The sequence below is a fragment of the Sesamum indicum genome, linkage group LG8, assembly GCF_000512975.1.
Source record: "Sesamum indicum cultivar Zhongzhi No. 13 linkage group LG8, S_indicum_v1.0, whole genome shotgun sequence".
Taxonomy (NCBI): Eukaryota; Viridiplantae; Streptophyta; class Magnoliopsida; order Lamiales; family Pedaliaceae; genus Sesamum; species Sesamum indicum.
The window spans coordinates 21,235,666-21,251,340 of NC_026152.1; the positions used below are offsets into that span (position 1 = coordinate 21,235,666).

At 37.9% G+C, this 15,675-nt stretch overlaps 4 protein-coding genes across 5 annotated transcripts; 2 read left to right on the forward strand and 2 right to left on the reverse strand.

Moving 5' to 3' along the window:
- On the forward strand, positions 2,611-4,863 carry LOC105169827 (coiled-coil domain-containing protein 124). Its single transcript, XM_011090363.2, has 3 exons — positions 2,611-3,272; positions 3,554-3,673; positions 4,457-4,863. Exons 1-3 carry the CDS (start codon positions 2,715-2,717, stop codon positions 4,472-4,474), a joined length of 696 nt encoding a protein of 231 aa, XP_011088665.1. The 5' UTR covers positions 2,611-2,714; the 3' UTR covers positions 4,475-4,863.
- Positions 5,543-8,879, forward strand: LOC105169829 (proline-rich receptor-like protein kinase PERK8). The gene is made up of 6 exons (XM_011090365.2): positions 5,543-6,031; positions 6,103-6,212; positions 6,289-7,084; positions 7,268-7,504; positions 7,606-7,755; positions 8,043-8,879. The coding sequence occupies exons 1-6, from the start codon at positions 5,753-5,755 to the stop codon at positions 8,154-8,156; spliced, it is 1,686 nt and encodes a 561-aa protein (XP_011088667.1). The 5' UTR covers positions 5,543-5,752; the 3' UTR covers positions 8,157-8,879.
- LOC105169828 (GDSL esterase/lipase At5g55050-like) lies at positions 8,790-10,707 on the reverse strand. The gene is made up of 5 exons (XM_011090364.2): positions 10,303-10,707; positions 10,008-10,153; positions 9,654-9,875; positions 9,300-9,561; positions 8,790-9,222 (listed from the first exon to the last, which is right to left on the reverse strand). The coding sequence occupies exons 1-5, from the start codon at positions 10,547-10,549 to the stop codon at positions 8,999-9,001; spliced, it is 1,101 nt and encodes a 366-aa protein (XP_011088666.1). The 5' UTR covers positions 10,550-10,707; the 3' UTR covers positions 8,790-8,998.
- LOC105169830 (L-ascorbate oxidase homolog) lies at positions 11,322-14,878 on the reverse strand. Of its 2 annotated transcripts, XM_011090367.2 has the most exons (7): positions 14,386-14,878; positions 14,174-14,283; positions 13,153-13,423; positions 12,612-13,060; positions 12,047-12,415; positions 11,821-11,899; positions 11,322-11,706 (listed from the first exon to the last, which is right to left on the reverse strand). In XM_011090367.2, the coding sequence occupies exons 1-7, from the start codon at positions 14,518-14,520 to the stop codon at positions 11,503-11,505; spliced, it is 1,617 nt and encodes a 538-aa protein (XP_011088669.1). In that variant the 5' UTR covers positions 14,521-14,878; the 3' UTR covers positions 11,322-11,502. The 2 variants fall into 2 exon arrangements, 1 of the variants encoding a protein (XP_011088669.1); XR_002287632.1 differs by lacking the exon at positions 11,322-11,706 and having other exon boundaries at positions 11,823-11,899; positions 11,981-12,415.

Here is a 15,675-nt window from a genome sequence, read left to right on the forward strand (position 1 = left end):
GTAAAAGCAGACAATTATGAAAGCAAAGCAGCAGGTTGTCTCTCACTCTACTCAACTCTTCATCTTCCTTTCTCTCAGTATAATATAATTATATATATATGTATAGGTGTATGTAATTATGAAGTGACGGCGTTAATGTAGAAGTCGGGACTTGACGACAAAGGTGAGATTGTTGTGGTGCGCTGCAAAACGGCGTTAACAATAGTTGCCATGTCTTTGCAATGACTTGAGGACGAAATAGGTCATTTTTTTGGGTTCCCTGTCCTGTTGCCACGTGGCCAGAAGTTTTGGAATTGCACTCCCACCTACCAAAATTGTGAAATTTGCGCCAAATCAAGAAAATAAATCCAAAATACCAAGAAAAAAATATTCCATTTTTTAAAATAATCCATAAACATACCATGAGAATAAATTAACCAATGAGCACACAAATTACTTCACTTATGAGGTATATATATATATATTCATTAGACATGGATGCAAAAAGTATTTTTAATATATATAGAATGATTTTCTACATTATGTTGCTCATCGATAGTATTAGCAGTTTTCTATATTTAGTCGTACAATAACATAAAATTTCTCTATAAATACATAAGAAAATATTTAATGATATATATTTTGCAACAATCAATAAATTAAAATATAAAATTTTATGTTACTATGTCAAGGTTATTGTCGAAAATGGCCCATAACCTTATTGATAGGTCTAAGCCCATTGCTAGGACTTCTCATTTGGAAGGCTCTCAACCCCTCAGTCCACTTGTTAGCTCAACCCACTCTCCACACTCAGCCCACAGACTCGAGCCACTTGGCTTACTCAGTTGGTATTATATTTGTATTTCAAAATCTTAATTCTAATTCATTCTGTCCCCTTGTTTTTTCCACTATATGTCTCTTGGCATCTTCTCTCTCTCTCTCTCTCTGACTTCTCCTCTCCATCGATTCTCGTGTCCTCGAAAATCCTTCTCCTTCTCCTTTCTCTCCCACCGTTTTCAATGTTATACCTCTATAAAAGTCCCTCATGGCTTTTGGCTTTGAGTATCTGATTGAGAAATCCCTTCCTCTCCTTCTCCTACTTCATTTGAAACATTTTTTGTGAACCATCTTCTATGTGGCCTGGGTTTTTTCGATTGTTGTTGTTTGGGTACTAAGCAACTATGAGAGGTTGTCGGTTTTTGTGGCCGTAGATTTTTTGTTTTGGATTTTATTCTATGAGGGGACCCCCCCCCCCCTTTTATTTCTGCAATATTATAGATTTGTAAATATATATACATATTCTGTTTAAGATTTGTTCATATTTCCATATATTGATTTGTAATCTTAAGGATTTTTCATAACCCATTATTCTTGTAATAGTTGAGTTAGGAATTTATTTTTTGGACTAACTACTGAAGGGGTTTACTTCCAACAAAGATTTTTCAAAAATTAATCCATGATATAAATAATTTAAATGTTTGCATTATGAGTCATTTGAGTATTGTCAAATATAATTTTTTTGAAAACTTTAAATTGATTTAGTAGACTATTTTCAATCGTGATAGTCATATTTTGGTGTTTTATTAATCACAAAGGAAATGTGTTAATATATAGGTAAATGTCTGATCGTTGTTTTGAGAACCAGTAATAGTCTTAATATTTGTTGAAATTATATAATCATTAGATGGAAGTCTAAAATATCAACTTTACTCATGTTGATTTTTCAAAATAAAAAATTACATAAAAAAATGACAAGATGAATTTCTTTTTTTACCCTTATTCTGAAAAATTTTAAACTAAATAAAATTATTTCATAACCTACAAGAGCATTCTAATCAGTTCATTATAAAAATTTAATGGAAATATAATGAAAACTAATTGAATTAGTTAGTTGTTGGACGGATATTAAAATTAAGGGTATTGATAATTTTACAAACGACAATAAAATATTTATAATTATATCAAATTTTAAGAGAACTCATTATAATTTACTCTTATATATTAAAATTTTATGTATATAAAGCCAACATGTTGACAAAAATTGTTGATAATCTGTAATATATATAATGAAAAAGGGGTGAATTGATGTTTCAATCATTTTGGCGTGTCAATTTCAATATTTAATTTAAAATTAATCAATTATTTTCAACTTCCCGACTCACCAAGATATTTCAAAACTACATTTGGGTTGATTGTAGTTGAGGGATGGAGCTTCTCATGGTCATGGCAATGGGCAATTAATAAGTGATTAGGTCGGGTTTCTTAATAAATTATTATGACCATCTTATCCATATTCACACCATTTTTATTATTAATGCAAGGAATTGTTTATTGATATTATTAATATCACAATTAATTCCCACCAATTTATATTTTATAATAATTAGCATGCATTCACATGCTGCGTAATAATAATAATAACCAAACCTCCCTCCCACTTCCACGCTACATTTGATCACCCCTTTTTGATTCTAATTTTCATAACTTTAAGTTATTATAATAATAATGAGTATAAGTATAGATAAAATAAATACTTATATTCGTTGGTTAATAATAGTGTAGGCCCAGGCCCAGGCCCAGTTTTGCCTTCCTCTCTTGCAGTTTAATTCATTGGTCTATACAGCCTTGCGTCTTCAGCTCATCCACTCCATTTCCTATTCCTAACCCCTTCAATAACCTAATTCCTAAATTGTTTCCTCTCAAATTTCATTTTCTCAGGGAAATAGTCGTTCAAAATGCCGAAGAAAATGGGAGTGAATAGCAAAGCCGAAGCGGCTAGGGCTCGCAAGACCGCCACCGAGGCCGATCGAAAAGAGCGCGAGGCCAGAGAAAAAGAAGAACAATACTGGCGCGAAGCCGAGGGAGCCAAGTCTCGAGCCGCCAAGAAACGCGAAGAGGAAGCCGAGAAGCGAGCCGAGGCCGCCGCCAAGAAAGCCGAGGCTCGCCGATTAGCCGATCAGGAAGCCAAGGATCTCGAGAAAAGCATGAAGAAGCCCGATAAGAAGGCCAATAGGGTTTCAGTCCCTGTGCCTAAAGTCACGGAGGCGGAGCTGATTCGCCGCAGGGAAGAGGAGCAGGCGGCCTTGCAGCGGCGCGCGGACGAGGATAAGAAGAAGCAGAATCGTATTGCGGATGAGGAAGAGTACGAAAGGATGGTGAGCGTGGTGAATACTAATCGTGATGATGCTGTTATTGAGGCAAGAACAGTGGACGAAGCTATTGCGCGGATGACGGTCGCGGATACTTTGCCAGTAGATAAGCATCCCGAGAAGAGGCTTAAAGCTTCGTTCAAGGTATGAATTACAAGTCTGGTTTTCTTGACTTCTGTATTCTTTTTTTTTTTTTTCTGATTTCTGTCAAGAATCATGATTAGTTAGTTGGTTAACTGTATTATTCAACAAGGGTAGTCACTATTTTAGGTGTTAATATTGAAATGTTGCCATGAAAAATCACTTCTGATGTATTCTGTTAGTTGGCGGTTATGTCATTGTCACATTTTATCTAATATTCATATCTTGGTGTTCTGGTTTACTTGTGTATTGCATGCCTTTTTGCTAAACTTTTATGTTTTCAGGCTTTCGAAGAAGCTGAGCTTCCTAAACTGAAGGAAGAGAAACCAGGTCTAACACACACTCAATACAAGGATATGATTTGGAAACTCTGGAAAAAATCTCCTGACAACCCCCTTAACCAGGTGAAAAGTGATTTATATTGAATAAGATAGTTGCAGTATCATGCTCTTTTGGTGATCGTAAGATGACTTACCTCATGTATAAGCAAAGAATTATGGTTATGCAATCACTTTTGAGTGTTGAGGGAAGTATATCGATGTTTTTGTGTAGATTTTGCTTGGATCAATTACTTGGTATTAAGATATATTATCAGATTAATGTGGCCTTCAGAATTGTCTCTATCTTTTGATCTGTCTACCTGTGAACTGCTGCCCTGAAAAGGGATAGCATGATTGTACAATTCAGAGGGTTGAGGTGATGAGATCGTATATTCATTGGCCAGTAACAACTTGTTACATATAGAAGGGGAAAAGAGTGGAGTTATTGCTGCATTTGGCATAGAATGCAATATAAGATTGCACCACTTTTGATGACATGTTTTCATCCATCGACAATGATTTAGCACATTGAATATTCTTACAAAATACTCTGTCTTCAATGTTCAATGGTAAAATAAAGGTCCATGATGAAACATTGGACTTTACGTCCACTCATGTTCATCATAAAGGACAATGAAGAATAGAAACATCCAATGTTGATATGTAGAGTGTTTGTGTAGTAGCTTTTTAGGTATTATCTTTTCCTCCTTTCCCCCTTCAAATTTGCAAGTGTTGATCCGTGTTCTTTGACAGTGTGCAGAGCATTTTGGTTGCTTCAATTTTTTGTACAATTGTTATGAAATCATACCTCTGAAACCATTCTGTTTTGTTTTGTCCTTTTTTTCCTTTTCCAATTTGAATATGCAGATTGCTGACAGGTCGTGAGATCATCTTGTCATGAGAAGCCTGGTAGTTTTCCTTTATGGGCAGAAAGTAAGCTGCAGTTTCATGTCTGTCTGAGCATATTCTGATGATTACGGAGACAGCTTTCGCCTCCTGCTTCTCTCCTAAACTTGCAGTACCCATTTCAACTTGACACAATTGGTTGAGATAATAAACTGTACCCCATAAATCAGTCTGAATAAGTCCTTGTGTAATTATATGAAAGCAATTAAGACACATTTTGGTCTTGGCAGTAAATGACTGCATGTAATGAGATTTATTTGACATGTAAAGAGAATGGTTGAAAGATATTATTGCTTCTATTAAAGACAATTCTAATATTGTAACCTTGCTAGTTTGATGTTAATTTTGACCCTTGGTGAGTTTGAGAATCTTGATGCAAGTTGTTGTTGGACATTTTTCGTAATCACTCTCTACCATGGACAGCAGCATGAGGCTTTTGGTTTAATGCAGTTTGTGTTTACTTCTGTTACATAGGACATGATATTGAGAATCTTTATGTTATTTACTGAGATTATCTCTCAACGTCATAGGCCATTGGATTGGTGAAAGCTTGCTGTTAGTTTGGTTTAACTGCATTTCCTGTTGTCTTGGATGTCAACTGAGTTTGGATCCAACTTTACCCATTTGTTGTCAACAGTATAAGGTTTGCAGCCCTGCATGTAATAATACCATTCATGTGTTGTTGCCATGACATTGTATTATGAAATCGGGCCTCAGCCTGTTTGGATGGTCCCCTTCTGGTGTTGTGGGGCTGTCCTTAAAGGGCATATTAAGTTGTCATTCCTGGACCGTGGTGCAAAAGGTAAAGAAGAACAGAGCACGTTTTTGTTAATGACGTTAAAACATGCAACTAGTGCGTACACCTATGATAATGATTGCGCCAACCTTAAGGAATTCACATGGAGCAGAACTCCATGAAGATTTATTTCTTTCGGAGAAGTAGTTCAGCCCGCTGATTTGCGATTGCCGCCTGCTTGAATTTCGTGCTGTATTTAGTTAGGGCTTCCATACCAAACATCACTAAATGGTTAAAGTGGTCCCCTACAGAACCCTTAATGGTGTGAGCTCCAATATCGAGTTCAGATCTTAAAGAGTGCCCGTATGAAAACAAAACGGTTAAAATGATCAAACAACTGGACGTGATGCAAAGGTGGTCACATCTCCAATTCAAGTTAAGAAAAATTTGAAAAGGACTAGCAACTCGACACTAATATCTTGAATCTGGACGGTTTAGAAGAGTGTAATTCCTGCCATGGGATGCCTCCCCTTTCACAGGAATCCCTGCTGCCTGTTATGGACGGAAACCTGAGCATGACACGAGGAATATTGTGTCGGTCAGGGACCCAGGCTGTGAATGGAAGAAGAATAATTGTTGGCTTAAAATCTGACAATTGCAGTAGGGAAATGCTGCTCCGGGTATGCAGTATGGTAGTTGTGCGAGGGGACAGCATACTTGCTGTTCATGTGGAGCAATCTGATGATACTTTCGATCCTAATACATTTCACATCCATGAAGATCTCTGTAAATCTAAGCAGGTTCGAATGTCTCGTTTAGAGATTTTATAGATGTTATATTGTTTGATTGCTTCGCTTGATGTTGTAATCAGGTGGAATTTGAAATCAAGATTTGTACTGGATGCTGCTACATAACAGAACTGAGCCACCAAGTCCGGGTAACGCTTGCAACGATTCTTGTAGTTGGATGCAGCAGAAAATGGTAACAAAAACACTGCAAACAAGACAGATATAGAATCCAACAGATTGTAGCGTTTTTAACAGTTCAATTTCTGCAGGCCAAAAGATTCGATGATTGCCAAATGCCAGAAAGCAATGCCTCCTACTTGCCAGCTTCTAGTAATAGATAATGGAGGGAAAATCATATTCCAGAAGATGGGAACTTCACAGCAAGGTTCAGCCTCCAGAAATTATCGAACTTGCCTTTCATCTATATCACAATCCAGCTGCTGTGATCAGTCAGGAACTAGACCTGTCATCAGAAAATTCTTGTCGATGCCTTCTTCATCAACAGCTTCAACACCGCAGCAAAGTGAAAGTGAAAAATTCATCACTGCCAAGACTAATCAGCAACTCCATTATTTTTCTCCGAAATTCAGCCAGAGATTGGCTATGTTGGAAGTGAAGGGCCAAAACAGGTGGTTCACGGTTGAAGAACTTAACAATGCAATGGAAAGCTTCGGTTCCAATGTGTTGATTGGAGAAGGTGCACATAGTCGAGTTTATCAAGCCATCCTTGAAAATGGTCAGGCTGTGGCAGTGAAGGTTCTTAACACCTCCCGATTCTCTGAGGAATTTTTTTTTCAAGAAGTGGATATATTGAGTGGCTTGAAACATAAAAACATAGTCCAACTTCTTGGACACTGTTACAGTAAAGAAATGCTAGCAATTGTTTACAACTTACACAGTTCAAGTCTGAAGCTAAGGCTTAATCAGTTGAAATGGAGTGGGAGGATACAGATTGCATTTGGTGTCGCCAAGGCATTAGAGTACCTCCATTCTTGCTGTCCTCCGATTATACATAAAGCTGTAAATTCATCTAATATCCTCATGTCGGAAGATGGCGAGCCACATGTAGGTGCTACTATTTGTTCTAAACAATATTCAGTCCTTTGAGCTATTATTTATCTTGTTAAGGTTGCAGCGGTTGACAAGTTTTTAATTTCTCATTCAATCACTAAAGAAAAGCAAATCACAAAATAGAAAAAGTTGGAATGTCTGTATATCATGATAAGAACTTATGTTTTCAACTTCCAGTTGTCAGGTTTTGGAGCTGCGAAAGTACAATTGGTTACCCATCGGTCGTCAGCACATAAAGAGACAACTCATGTTATTGAGACATTAGGATATTTGGCTCCGGAGTACGCAATGTATGGCAAAGTTGATGAGAAGATAGACGTGTATTCTTACGGGGTGGTGTTATTGGAACTGATCACTGGAAAAGAAGCTGTTCAAGCAAGTCCGGCATCACATCAAGAAAGCTTAGTGCTTTGGGTAACTAAACTTGAATTTGAGTCGTTAATAGCCAACAGAAGTTTCTCAGTTCCTTTTTGTTAATTTTCTTTCACCCTGTTAAATGCCAATTACATTTACAGGCTCGGTCCCTGCTGACTTGTGGTCTATGTGAACGACTGATCGATCCCAGCCTAAATGGAGACTACAACAAGGAAGAGATGAAAGCAATGATGAATGCAGGACGCCTCTGTCTCTTGCATTCATCTTCTAGAAGGCCAACGATGAAAACCGTACATCATCTGAACTTCCAATACTAGAACTAGCAGCCTTATAAGTCACTTGTTTCTTATCTTATACAGAACTGCCATTTTATATAGTGGTAAACAACCAATCTCATTAGGATATATCAGATCCATCCATCAATTTACTATGAAATTTAATTTACCTTCAAGACATAGTTTGATAATTTATAGATTTCGGGGGAAAAAAAAAAAAGGCTAGCTAATTCCTTTGAGTGCATATTGGTAAAAGAAGTAATCAACTTTTAATATATAAATATACTTTGTTTTCTCGGCAGATTTTGCATATTCTTGAAGAGGCAAACCCCATGTTGAAGATGCAGAATAAAGAGAGAGATGCTTGGCCAAATTTGATGCAAAGAGGAGAATCAATTTTGCAGATACCGCCATAATATTTGGTATTGATCTACATGGAAATGAGGGAGTCTCCTTCCAGCTATGTTTATCTTCTCCACTGCAGACATGCTTTCATTTCTGTTATTAGGAATAAATTGATTGTTGTTAACGTGAAATGCCACATATCAATTCATGTGGGGAACTTCAATTATTTAATCTAATTTCAAGTAGCATAGATTGGCATGTTTCAGTTGGTAGCAATATTAGGTAATACAAACAGATTACGTAATATTTTTCAGAAGCCTGTCTATAAGTAGTGTTTTAGTGAAGAATTATAGAGTCAAAACCGGCCTTCAACTTAGTTTTGGCTGCTTTTATCCAACTCTTTTGACTGGATCATTTCTTTTGAAGCAATTGACAAGACTGTTTCCAAATTCTTGAAGTTGAGGACAAGAAGAGAGTTCTAATGCTTTTTCACTAATATGAATGCATATTGCTGCTTGTTTTGGATTGTATTTAGCACTTGGGAGTTCTGGAAGTGCATATCTTTTGAACAGGGTTGAGAAAAGAGTCTACCTCTGATAAATACTTGCACATTGATGAAGATCCAATGTTAGTACACTGAAGACAGAAGAAACGAAAAATAGAAGGGACTCTTCAATTCTGTGTTGATGAAGATAAAAAGAGACTAAAGAGTGTAAATCAGTAAAAAAAAAAAAAACGATTCTTAAAAATGAAAATGGTTAACTCTGGATGCATAAAATTACGAACGAAATTCTCCAGCATAATGCAATTTAGTGTTTTCTTCTCACCAGTGACAGGATCAAACATGATAATGATCTCTGGCAGTTCACTTATTCTGGAAAAGTGTACTAAAGGGTGAACAAATCTTCTGATGCTAATAGTCCTTAGCCAGTTGAGAAAAATTAATTGGTGATACATAATATGGAGGACCACTGTAGAGTGTTTGTGCTGCCAAGAAAGCAGCTCTCTTTGTAGGGTGGAACTGATCCCAGAACAAATACTTACGTCGATCTGGGCAAAGTGGTGCTGTTGAGTTGCAAGGGCCTTCTGAGTTTAGAATTCCATATCCACAACATGCTGAATCCACATTATCAAATCCTAAGACAATGGAAAAGTCGGAACAATATCAGCAAACAAATAAAGTCATGAAGTCATATACTGTGTCAATTGCTTACCGTGGGCTTGTGGATTGTTTATGACATCCATTGTCATTAGGTATCCATTTCCGAGCGAGTACTTAAATCCTGGAAGCTGTGAGCTGATGTTGACTAAAAGGGTGTCAAGTGCTGAGTGGAAGGCCAAGGCGAAATCATTCTCTGGAGGAAAGCAGCCATCAACACCATTGATAAGTTTCTGGAGGAGTCTCTGAGATGGGCAACAACCCACAGGTGGCACACTTATGATACCGAATTTCCTTGCCCCGAGCGTGTACAAATTCTAGTACCATAGAGACAAAAATTAAATATCAGTGTGCGAAACTTATTTGATGCTAATTCTTGAAAGTGGATTAGGTTGGTAACTTGTCTCACCGTGATGTGGTTTGAATACGCCGAGATCAGAATGCCAATGAACTGATCTCTGGGCATTGTACTATTGGTCATAAAATAGCCAAAAATGTCATTGCTCCCAATACTGATGAAGAACATAGATTTAGAGAGCAGTGTTTCTGTTGCTGTTGAGCCTATCAGGGCAGTGAGATTATCCTTTACTGTAGAAAGTTGACTGATCTGCCGTGATAAGGGCACGATGCTCTATTGGAAATACAAACATGTAAAGAGAATAAGAGAGTATGCTCATGCTTTAAAGAAAATGCAGTAAAACTACTTTGCTAACAATTTTAACCTTATTGTTTATTGAATTTTGTAACAGATGATAGGCCTCACCATGTTTGGACCTGTTATGTCAAGAAGGCCAGAACCAGCTGAGGCAAAGTTTACACCTTTCAACAGATGCTTTTGGAAATGATTGGATTTTAGTGTCAGAAGAAACAGAAATGGTGGTGGACTTCTCTTCAGCCCAAAGAACCTGGCTGAATGATAAACATTGCAGAAAAAATGTCAGCATATAAGATGCTTGCCAATCTTCAGTGTTCATACATAACATAAGACATGCAAGTATTTTGATAAGAAGATGACTAGCTTCAATATGATCTTATTGATGGTATGATATTACACTAACCGACGAAATCAGCACTGTTAAAGCCATTGCTGAACCTTCCAGTTGGCCTCATATGGGGAAAGTCTATGCCATAGTGAGAGAAGTTGGCTCTCACCTTACTCCCTGGCAAATAAGTATTGGTCCCGACATCTGCAGTGGAGTCCCCCAGAATGAAAATGGTGGGCTGTGTTTCATCAGCTGAGTGAGGGATGACATTGACCAAGATAAAGAATAGACAAAGAAATGGAGAAATATGTATCTTAGCCATATGGAAATAAGGCTGGACCAATGCTTTCTAAATTCTCTGTCTATGTTATGTATATCAAAGGCCCAGAGAGTTTTCTTAACCCCTGGGCACTTCAATTGCGAGTTTAGGGGCCCTTTTATGCATTAGAGTTTGCTAAAGTTCAAGGAGGTACGATGAAAGGATCATGTTCTCACACAAGTAGACATTTTACAAGAACAAGGAATTTAAGAAATGTTAATCATCAAAGTATGTCCTTATTCAAGAGGTGTCATTATTTGACCATTGAAAGCATCAGCCTAATATTTTTTGCTCTGAGAACGTCGCAACAAGGCGGCAGAACAGACATGAATACAGAAAAATATTGCTGGTTTAGCCTTGTTATAATAATGACCAGGTCAAATTTCCCAGAGTCAGTGATGATGTAATTCTCCCGAGGTTGCTACAGAGATCTCTGTTTGTTTAGAAAGAAAAGGTCAGTTTGTTGACTGCGCTGAGTCTCTAATTAAAAGGCTTTGTTCAAGACATAATATGGAAAACGCTTTTGATCCTCATGTACGATGAAAACAAGAACATATTCCAATTCATATGGGAATTCCAGAACCTAGAAACTGCTCAAACAGCTTTGCAAAGTTACGCATTGTGAACTTCACAGGTTAGTTAGCTGGCGATTCGGTTAAATCATTGATTTCAATAGCCTGCTTGCCATCTATCACAGTAGAACAATGTTCCAGGTCATCTAACAGTAGCTTTGGATATTACACAAGTTTATTGACTTTAAAAGATAATACACAAATTCTGCTGTATCCCTCTGAATATAATCTACTATTGTTTAAGATGAAACATAAAAGAGTTCCAAACCCATTAAACTTTTCTCTTCTTCTCCTTCATTTATTTGCCAGAGTTGTAAAAGAATATTGTGATTGTACGCAATTCTTTAAATTGTACAAATGGTTTATACATGTATAATGGAAGTATTATGAGCGCTTGCCATCAGCTCGTCCACAAAGCAGAGCGTTCTGTGGAATGGCATACTCATCCCTGAAAGACCGGACTGGCGTATAAACACGCAGATAAAACTGTTGGCCCAAGTATTGCCGAGCCCAATACTCGCTCCTCAGGTTCCACATTCCTACATTGTCAAGTGCCACATAAATTGCTGTCCATGACTTGGGATAAACCTGTAATTCACAACAAGAGAAATAGTTTAAGGGACTTTGCTTTAAAAAAGAACAAATCTGGTTAATCAGCAATGCTGTTGAAGTCAATAGTTAAAAATAAATATTGATTCTTACTTGTGTGGTGGAGCGTGAAATGGCATCTACCAGATTATACTGTTTCCGGCTGCTAGGCGTCCAAGAACCTCCATCCATCCTGCAACAAATGATTTTCTAACTTTACCAGACAGTCCTTAGAGAATATAACAAATGAAAAGAAACAAAGAATAGTTTTCACGCTTTCGGGCGGCCAAAAAGATGCGAATTGGTTGGAAAAAGTCATGCATTTCCTAGACGGGCTCACCCCACTACAAAGAAAGAATATCCATCAAGATGCCAGCTCTGGGTGATGTTTTCACGGTTCTCAAACACTATCTCGACAAATGCTCTGTAGTCTGCTCCCATGACTGATGTGTCGAGCCGAATTCCTCTGCCCCTGGGGGGGTAGTCAGAAATGCTTCCCACACGGAACACCCCACTGATATTATAATAGTCCGCCAGCTTGAGAGGCGTGTCAGCGTGAACAAATGAAACACCGTTCACTGCATACCGTTGCTTGCCATTCACTATACCAGGTAAGTTGGCCAGTCTGATAGTTCTGCTCACATTGATTTGGCCATAGTGGTATGAACCTTGAGGGTTTGGCCTTGGTCCACTGGCTGTCAGATTCGTCCTGAAAAAACAAAAAACGTCTTCATGCCTCTGCTCTGTAGATGAACTATAGAATTTAATTGTGTGAAAATTGTTATTTCTTGTCTTTGTTTCTTCTTATTTGACCACTTCACAACCATGCACCTATCTTTCAATTTCACAACAGAAGTAAACCAAGATTGTAATTGGCAGCCGCTGCTAGAACGTTGTCGAGATACCTGATGGAGCGAGCCTGGTTTAGCGACCACTGAATATCAGTGGTAGGTCCAGGGGGTGGAGGGCCGGAAACGGGCTTTCTGGAGTTGCTGTAGTGAAGAACGGCGGTGGTGGTGAGGACCTGGTCGGTGAAACGTGTAGATACGGCAATGTAATAGTCCTGAGCTGGCTGGTCCGCGGTGACTAGAACAGAACAGGACTGGCCAACATGTACGTCCAGGGAGGATACAGTGGTCTGCACAGTGTGAGTGCCCTCCACTTCAACCAGCTTCATCTCGTGTCCCTGAATCCTGAAGTTGAGTGAATCCCGGAGCCCGACATTTGATATCCTCAACCTGTATGTTTTCCCTGGTTCCACTGTGAACCATGCACTATTATTTCCACGCCCGTTGATGAGGATTCCATCAGGAAAAGCAAGCATCTTTCCCTGGTCTAAAATTGACTTCAAAACCTGCAATGTTGGGATAAGACTCAGACCTGTTGGTAGTGTTGATTTAAGAGACGTAACTTAAAAATGAATGATATAGTTTGGAGAATGCATACGTTGTGATTTGTCTTGTACCAATCTCCAATGAGAAGGGTGAAATCCCCGTGGGGTTCAGGGAAGGGGACAGGGATTCTGGGCCTGCTCAGGATCCTAATCCCACCAAATCCACCAGCTGCTTTGTGGAATGCGAGGGATGGGAAATAGTAAAAGCTCCCAATTTGATCTTTCATTTGCATAACGTAGGTGAAGTTCTTGCCAGGAGGAATTGGACATGTTGTCCCATACACTCCGTCTTCGAATGAATTCTTCCTCTGCTGCACTCCGTTCCTGTTTTAACACAATGCCAACAACAGCAACAACTCTGTTTTCATCAGCATCTCTCATTTTAACTTAACAACCCAATAGGCTAATTAAAGCCCATGACATGTGGACTGTTTCACACTCGCCTGCATTTATATATTAATTATTACTCAACTTGTTGCCCATCTCCACCAAATTTCATTTCAATTTATGTGATGTTTAGGTTGTGGTCACGAGATTCAGGAATGTACTTTTACAGGCTTATTTAATCTGCTCTGCTCTTAGACACTTTAACATGTCATTTTCACACTCATTATCATTCCAGAATTACACTTATCATTCTTTATTATTTGGGTAACCCCAAAACAAAGAATGAAATTTTTTTAACTATAATTAATGGTGACCTATATTTGTTGCTGCCTAACTTATCACAAATTCAACATCAGCATAGGTGGTAGGTAGGTAACTGTATTGGATTTTCTAATCCAAACTACTTGTATTTTTGCACCACGCGTATATAAAATTTTCCTACATATATACTTTTTTTGAATATAGTAGAGATAGAGTAAAATTTTATGTAGAAAATCGAATACAACTGTAATATAAATTAAAGAAGCCAAATAGTTAGTTTAGCAAGAGGACAAATTATAGACACTAGATGATTGTGACAACACAAATTGTACACGTAAAGGGTAGTTAATTGCACATGAAGGAATAATGTTTACCATTTTACAAGATAACTAAGTTATGGGTGGATCTGATGTGGAGGAGGATTACCAGGAGAGAAGGAATGGCTCCGGCAAATTATTGTACACGTTGACTATGATATTATCGTTGGTCACTGCATATATATCAGGTCCAGGAAACTGGCCATTGATCAGAATTCCCTGCGCTCAAATAGGAGAATAATCATGTCATATAAAAGATGATGAGTTTGTTGCAATAGAAGACTAGTGCGAAATGAAGGGTATAGGTAGGATGAATGAAACCTGTTGGCGAACACCCAAAGGATAAATGTCAGCATAGGTGATATTCCAAGTGAAGAACCTGTAAGGATCTTCAGCATTCACATGATAGCAAATTAGAAGGGCAAGTATTATTATAAGTTGCCACATTCTTGACATAGGAGAGAAAGGCGAATATTGGACCAAGTGTAGAGGGAGTTATGATGGAAGAAGGCATTTAAATAGGCGTGTGTGCATGCAAAAGGAAAACAACTGTATTATTATTATTATGATTTGAAAAAGGAAAGAAATATGAACTGGAAACAGAAAGAGATGCGTTAGGTTGATGGAAATGGGATTGAATTTTGTGTATGAAAAGAAGAAGTAAAAGGCGTGAAGAAATAGATGGGAATGGGTTGAGACTTGAGGAGACTGCTTAATTACTAGCATTATAATTATGAGTAGCGGAGGGGGGACGAAAATGCATGCTATTGCTGCCTCTATTTCATTAACACCTTGTGTTGTTGAAATCACAAGAATGCCCCTTCTCAATCAAACATTTCACCTCTATCTATATATACTTATATTATTATTTTGTATTTGCATTTTCTTTTTTAGCTGGAAAAACTTGGGAGGTCCGTGATTATTGACGGGACACACGGAATTTGCATGCGGCTACGCGTAATGATATTGCCAACACTCCACGCTGCACCTTTTACGTACAGGCTACAGCTCCATCCTCCACATTTCCAACCCATGTCTTTGTGTTAATATAGGAGTTTTACATTACATATTGTCATTATGGATGCATGCATCTTCATTTCACTCCTAATTCTCTATCTCTTCTCTACTTGCCTTTTTCTTAATACATATATACATGATTCCAGTTCTATACCACTATTCTTTTCTTAATTCAACAAACTTCAAATTATGTCATCACCACAAGTCTTTTGTGTTGATGTTAGATGTATCGATATTCTACATTCAAAACTATTTAAATTTCTTAATTATTAGGCTTTCCATCTTTTATAGCCCAATATGGCAAGACAAAATTGGGCTTATGATACCATACCCCTCACTCCATTTTCTCAAGTAGGTAGCTTTTTTCTTTTGCACATCATTGGGCTTTACATTATTACTTGTTTGTAAGTTGCTCATGGCCCAACCCCACCTCCACCTGATATTATTAGTACGGAAAAGAAAAAATACCGTATGTTGAGAAGCTGATTTTCAGTCAAATCCCATCTAAATATGCTCAAACACCGTCTCCCTGTTTTGTTTATTTATTTCCCTCGTGCCCCAAAATCCGATGGTCTATCTTTATGGTGATTTACA

What these genes read in the sequence shown, in the direction of transcription:
- LOC105169827 (XM_011090363.2), top strand. Translation starts at nt 2,715, where the DNA reads ATGCCGAAGAAAATGGGAGTGAATAGCAAAGCCGAAGCGGCTAGGGCT. An exon ending in GGCTTAAAGCTTCGTTCAAG is followed by an intron (nt 3,273 to 3,553) that starts GTATGAATTACA and finishes TTATGTTTTCAG; the next exon opens with GCTTTCGAAGAAGCTGAGCT.
- LOC105169829 (XM_011090365.2), top strand. Translation starts at nt 5,753, where the DNA reads ATGCCTCCCCTTTCACAGGAATCCCTGCTGCCTGTTATGGACGGAAAC. An exon ending in GTTGGATGCAGCAGAAAATG is followed by an intron (nt 6,213 to 6,288) that starts GTAACAAAAACA and finishes CAATTTCTGCAG; the next exon opens with GCCAAAAGATTCGATGATTG. An exon ending in AAGAAAGCTTAGTGCTTTGG is followed by an intron (nt 7,505 to 7,605) that starts GTAACTAAACTT and finishes TTACATTTACAG; the next exon opens with GCTCGGTCCCTGCTGACTTG.
- LOC105169828 (XM_011090364.2), bottom strand. Translation starts at nt 10,549, where the DNA reads ATGGCTAAGATACATATTTCTCCATTTCTTTGTCTATTCTTTATCTTG. An exon ending in TAACAGTGCTGATTTCGTCG is followed by an intron (nt 10,154 to 10,302) that starts GTTAGTGTAATA and finishes TTTATCATTCAG; the next exon opens with CCAGGTTCTTTGGGCTGAAG. An exon ending in AAACAATCCACAAGCCCACG is followed by an intron (nt 9,223 to 9,299) that starts GTAAGCAATTGA and finishes CCATTGTCTTAG; the next exon opens with GATTTGATAATGTGGATTCA.
- LOC105169830 (XM_011090367.2), bottom strand. Translation starts at nt 14,520, where the DNA reads ATGTCAAGAATGTGGCAACTTATAATAATACTTGCCCTTCTAATTTGC. An exon ending in CTTTGGGTGTTCGCCAACAG is followed by an intron (nt 14,284 to 14,385) that starts GTTTCATTCATC and finishes ATTTGAGCGCAG; the next exon opens with GGAATTCTGATCAATGGCCA. An exon ending in TATTCTTTCTTTGTAGTGGG is followed by an intron (nt 11,900 to 12,046) that starts GTGAGCCCGTCT and finishes CATTTGTTGCAG; the next exon opens with GATGGATGGAGGTTCTTGGA.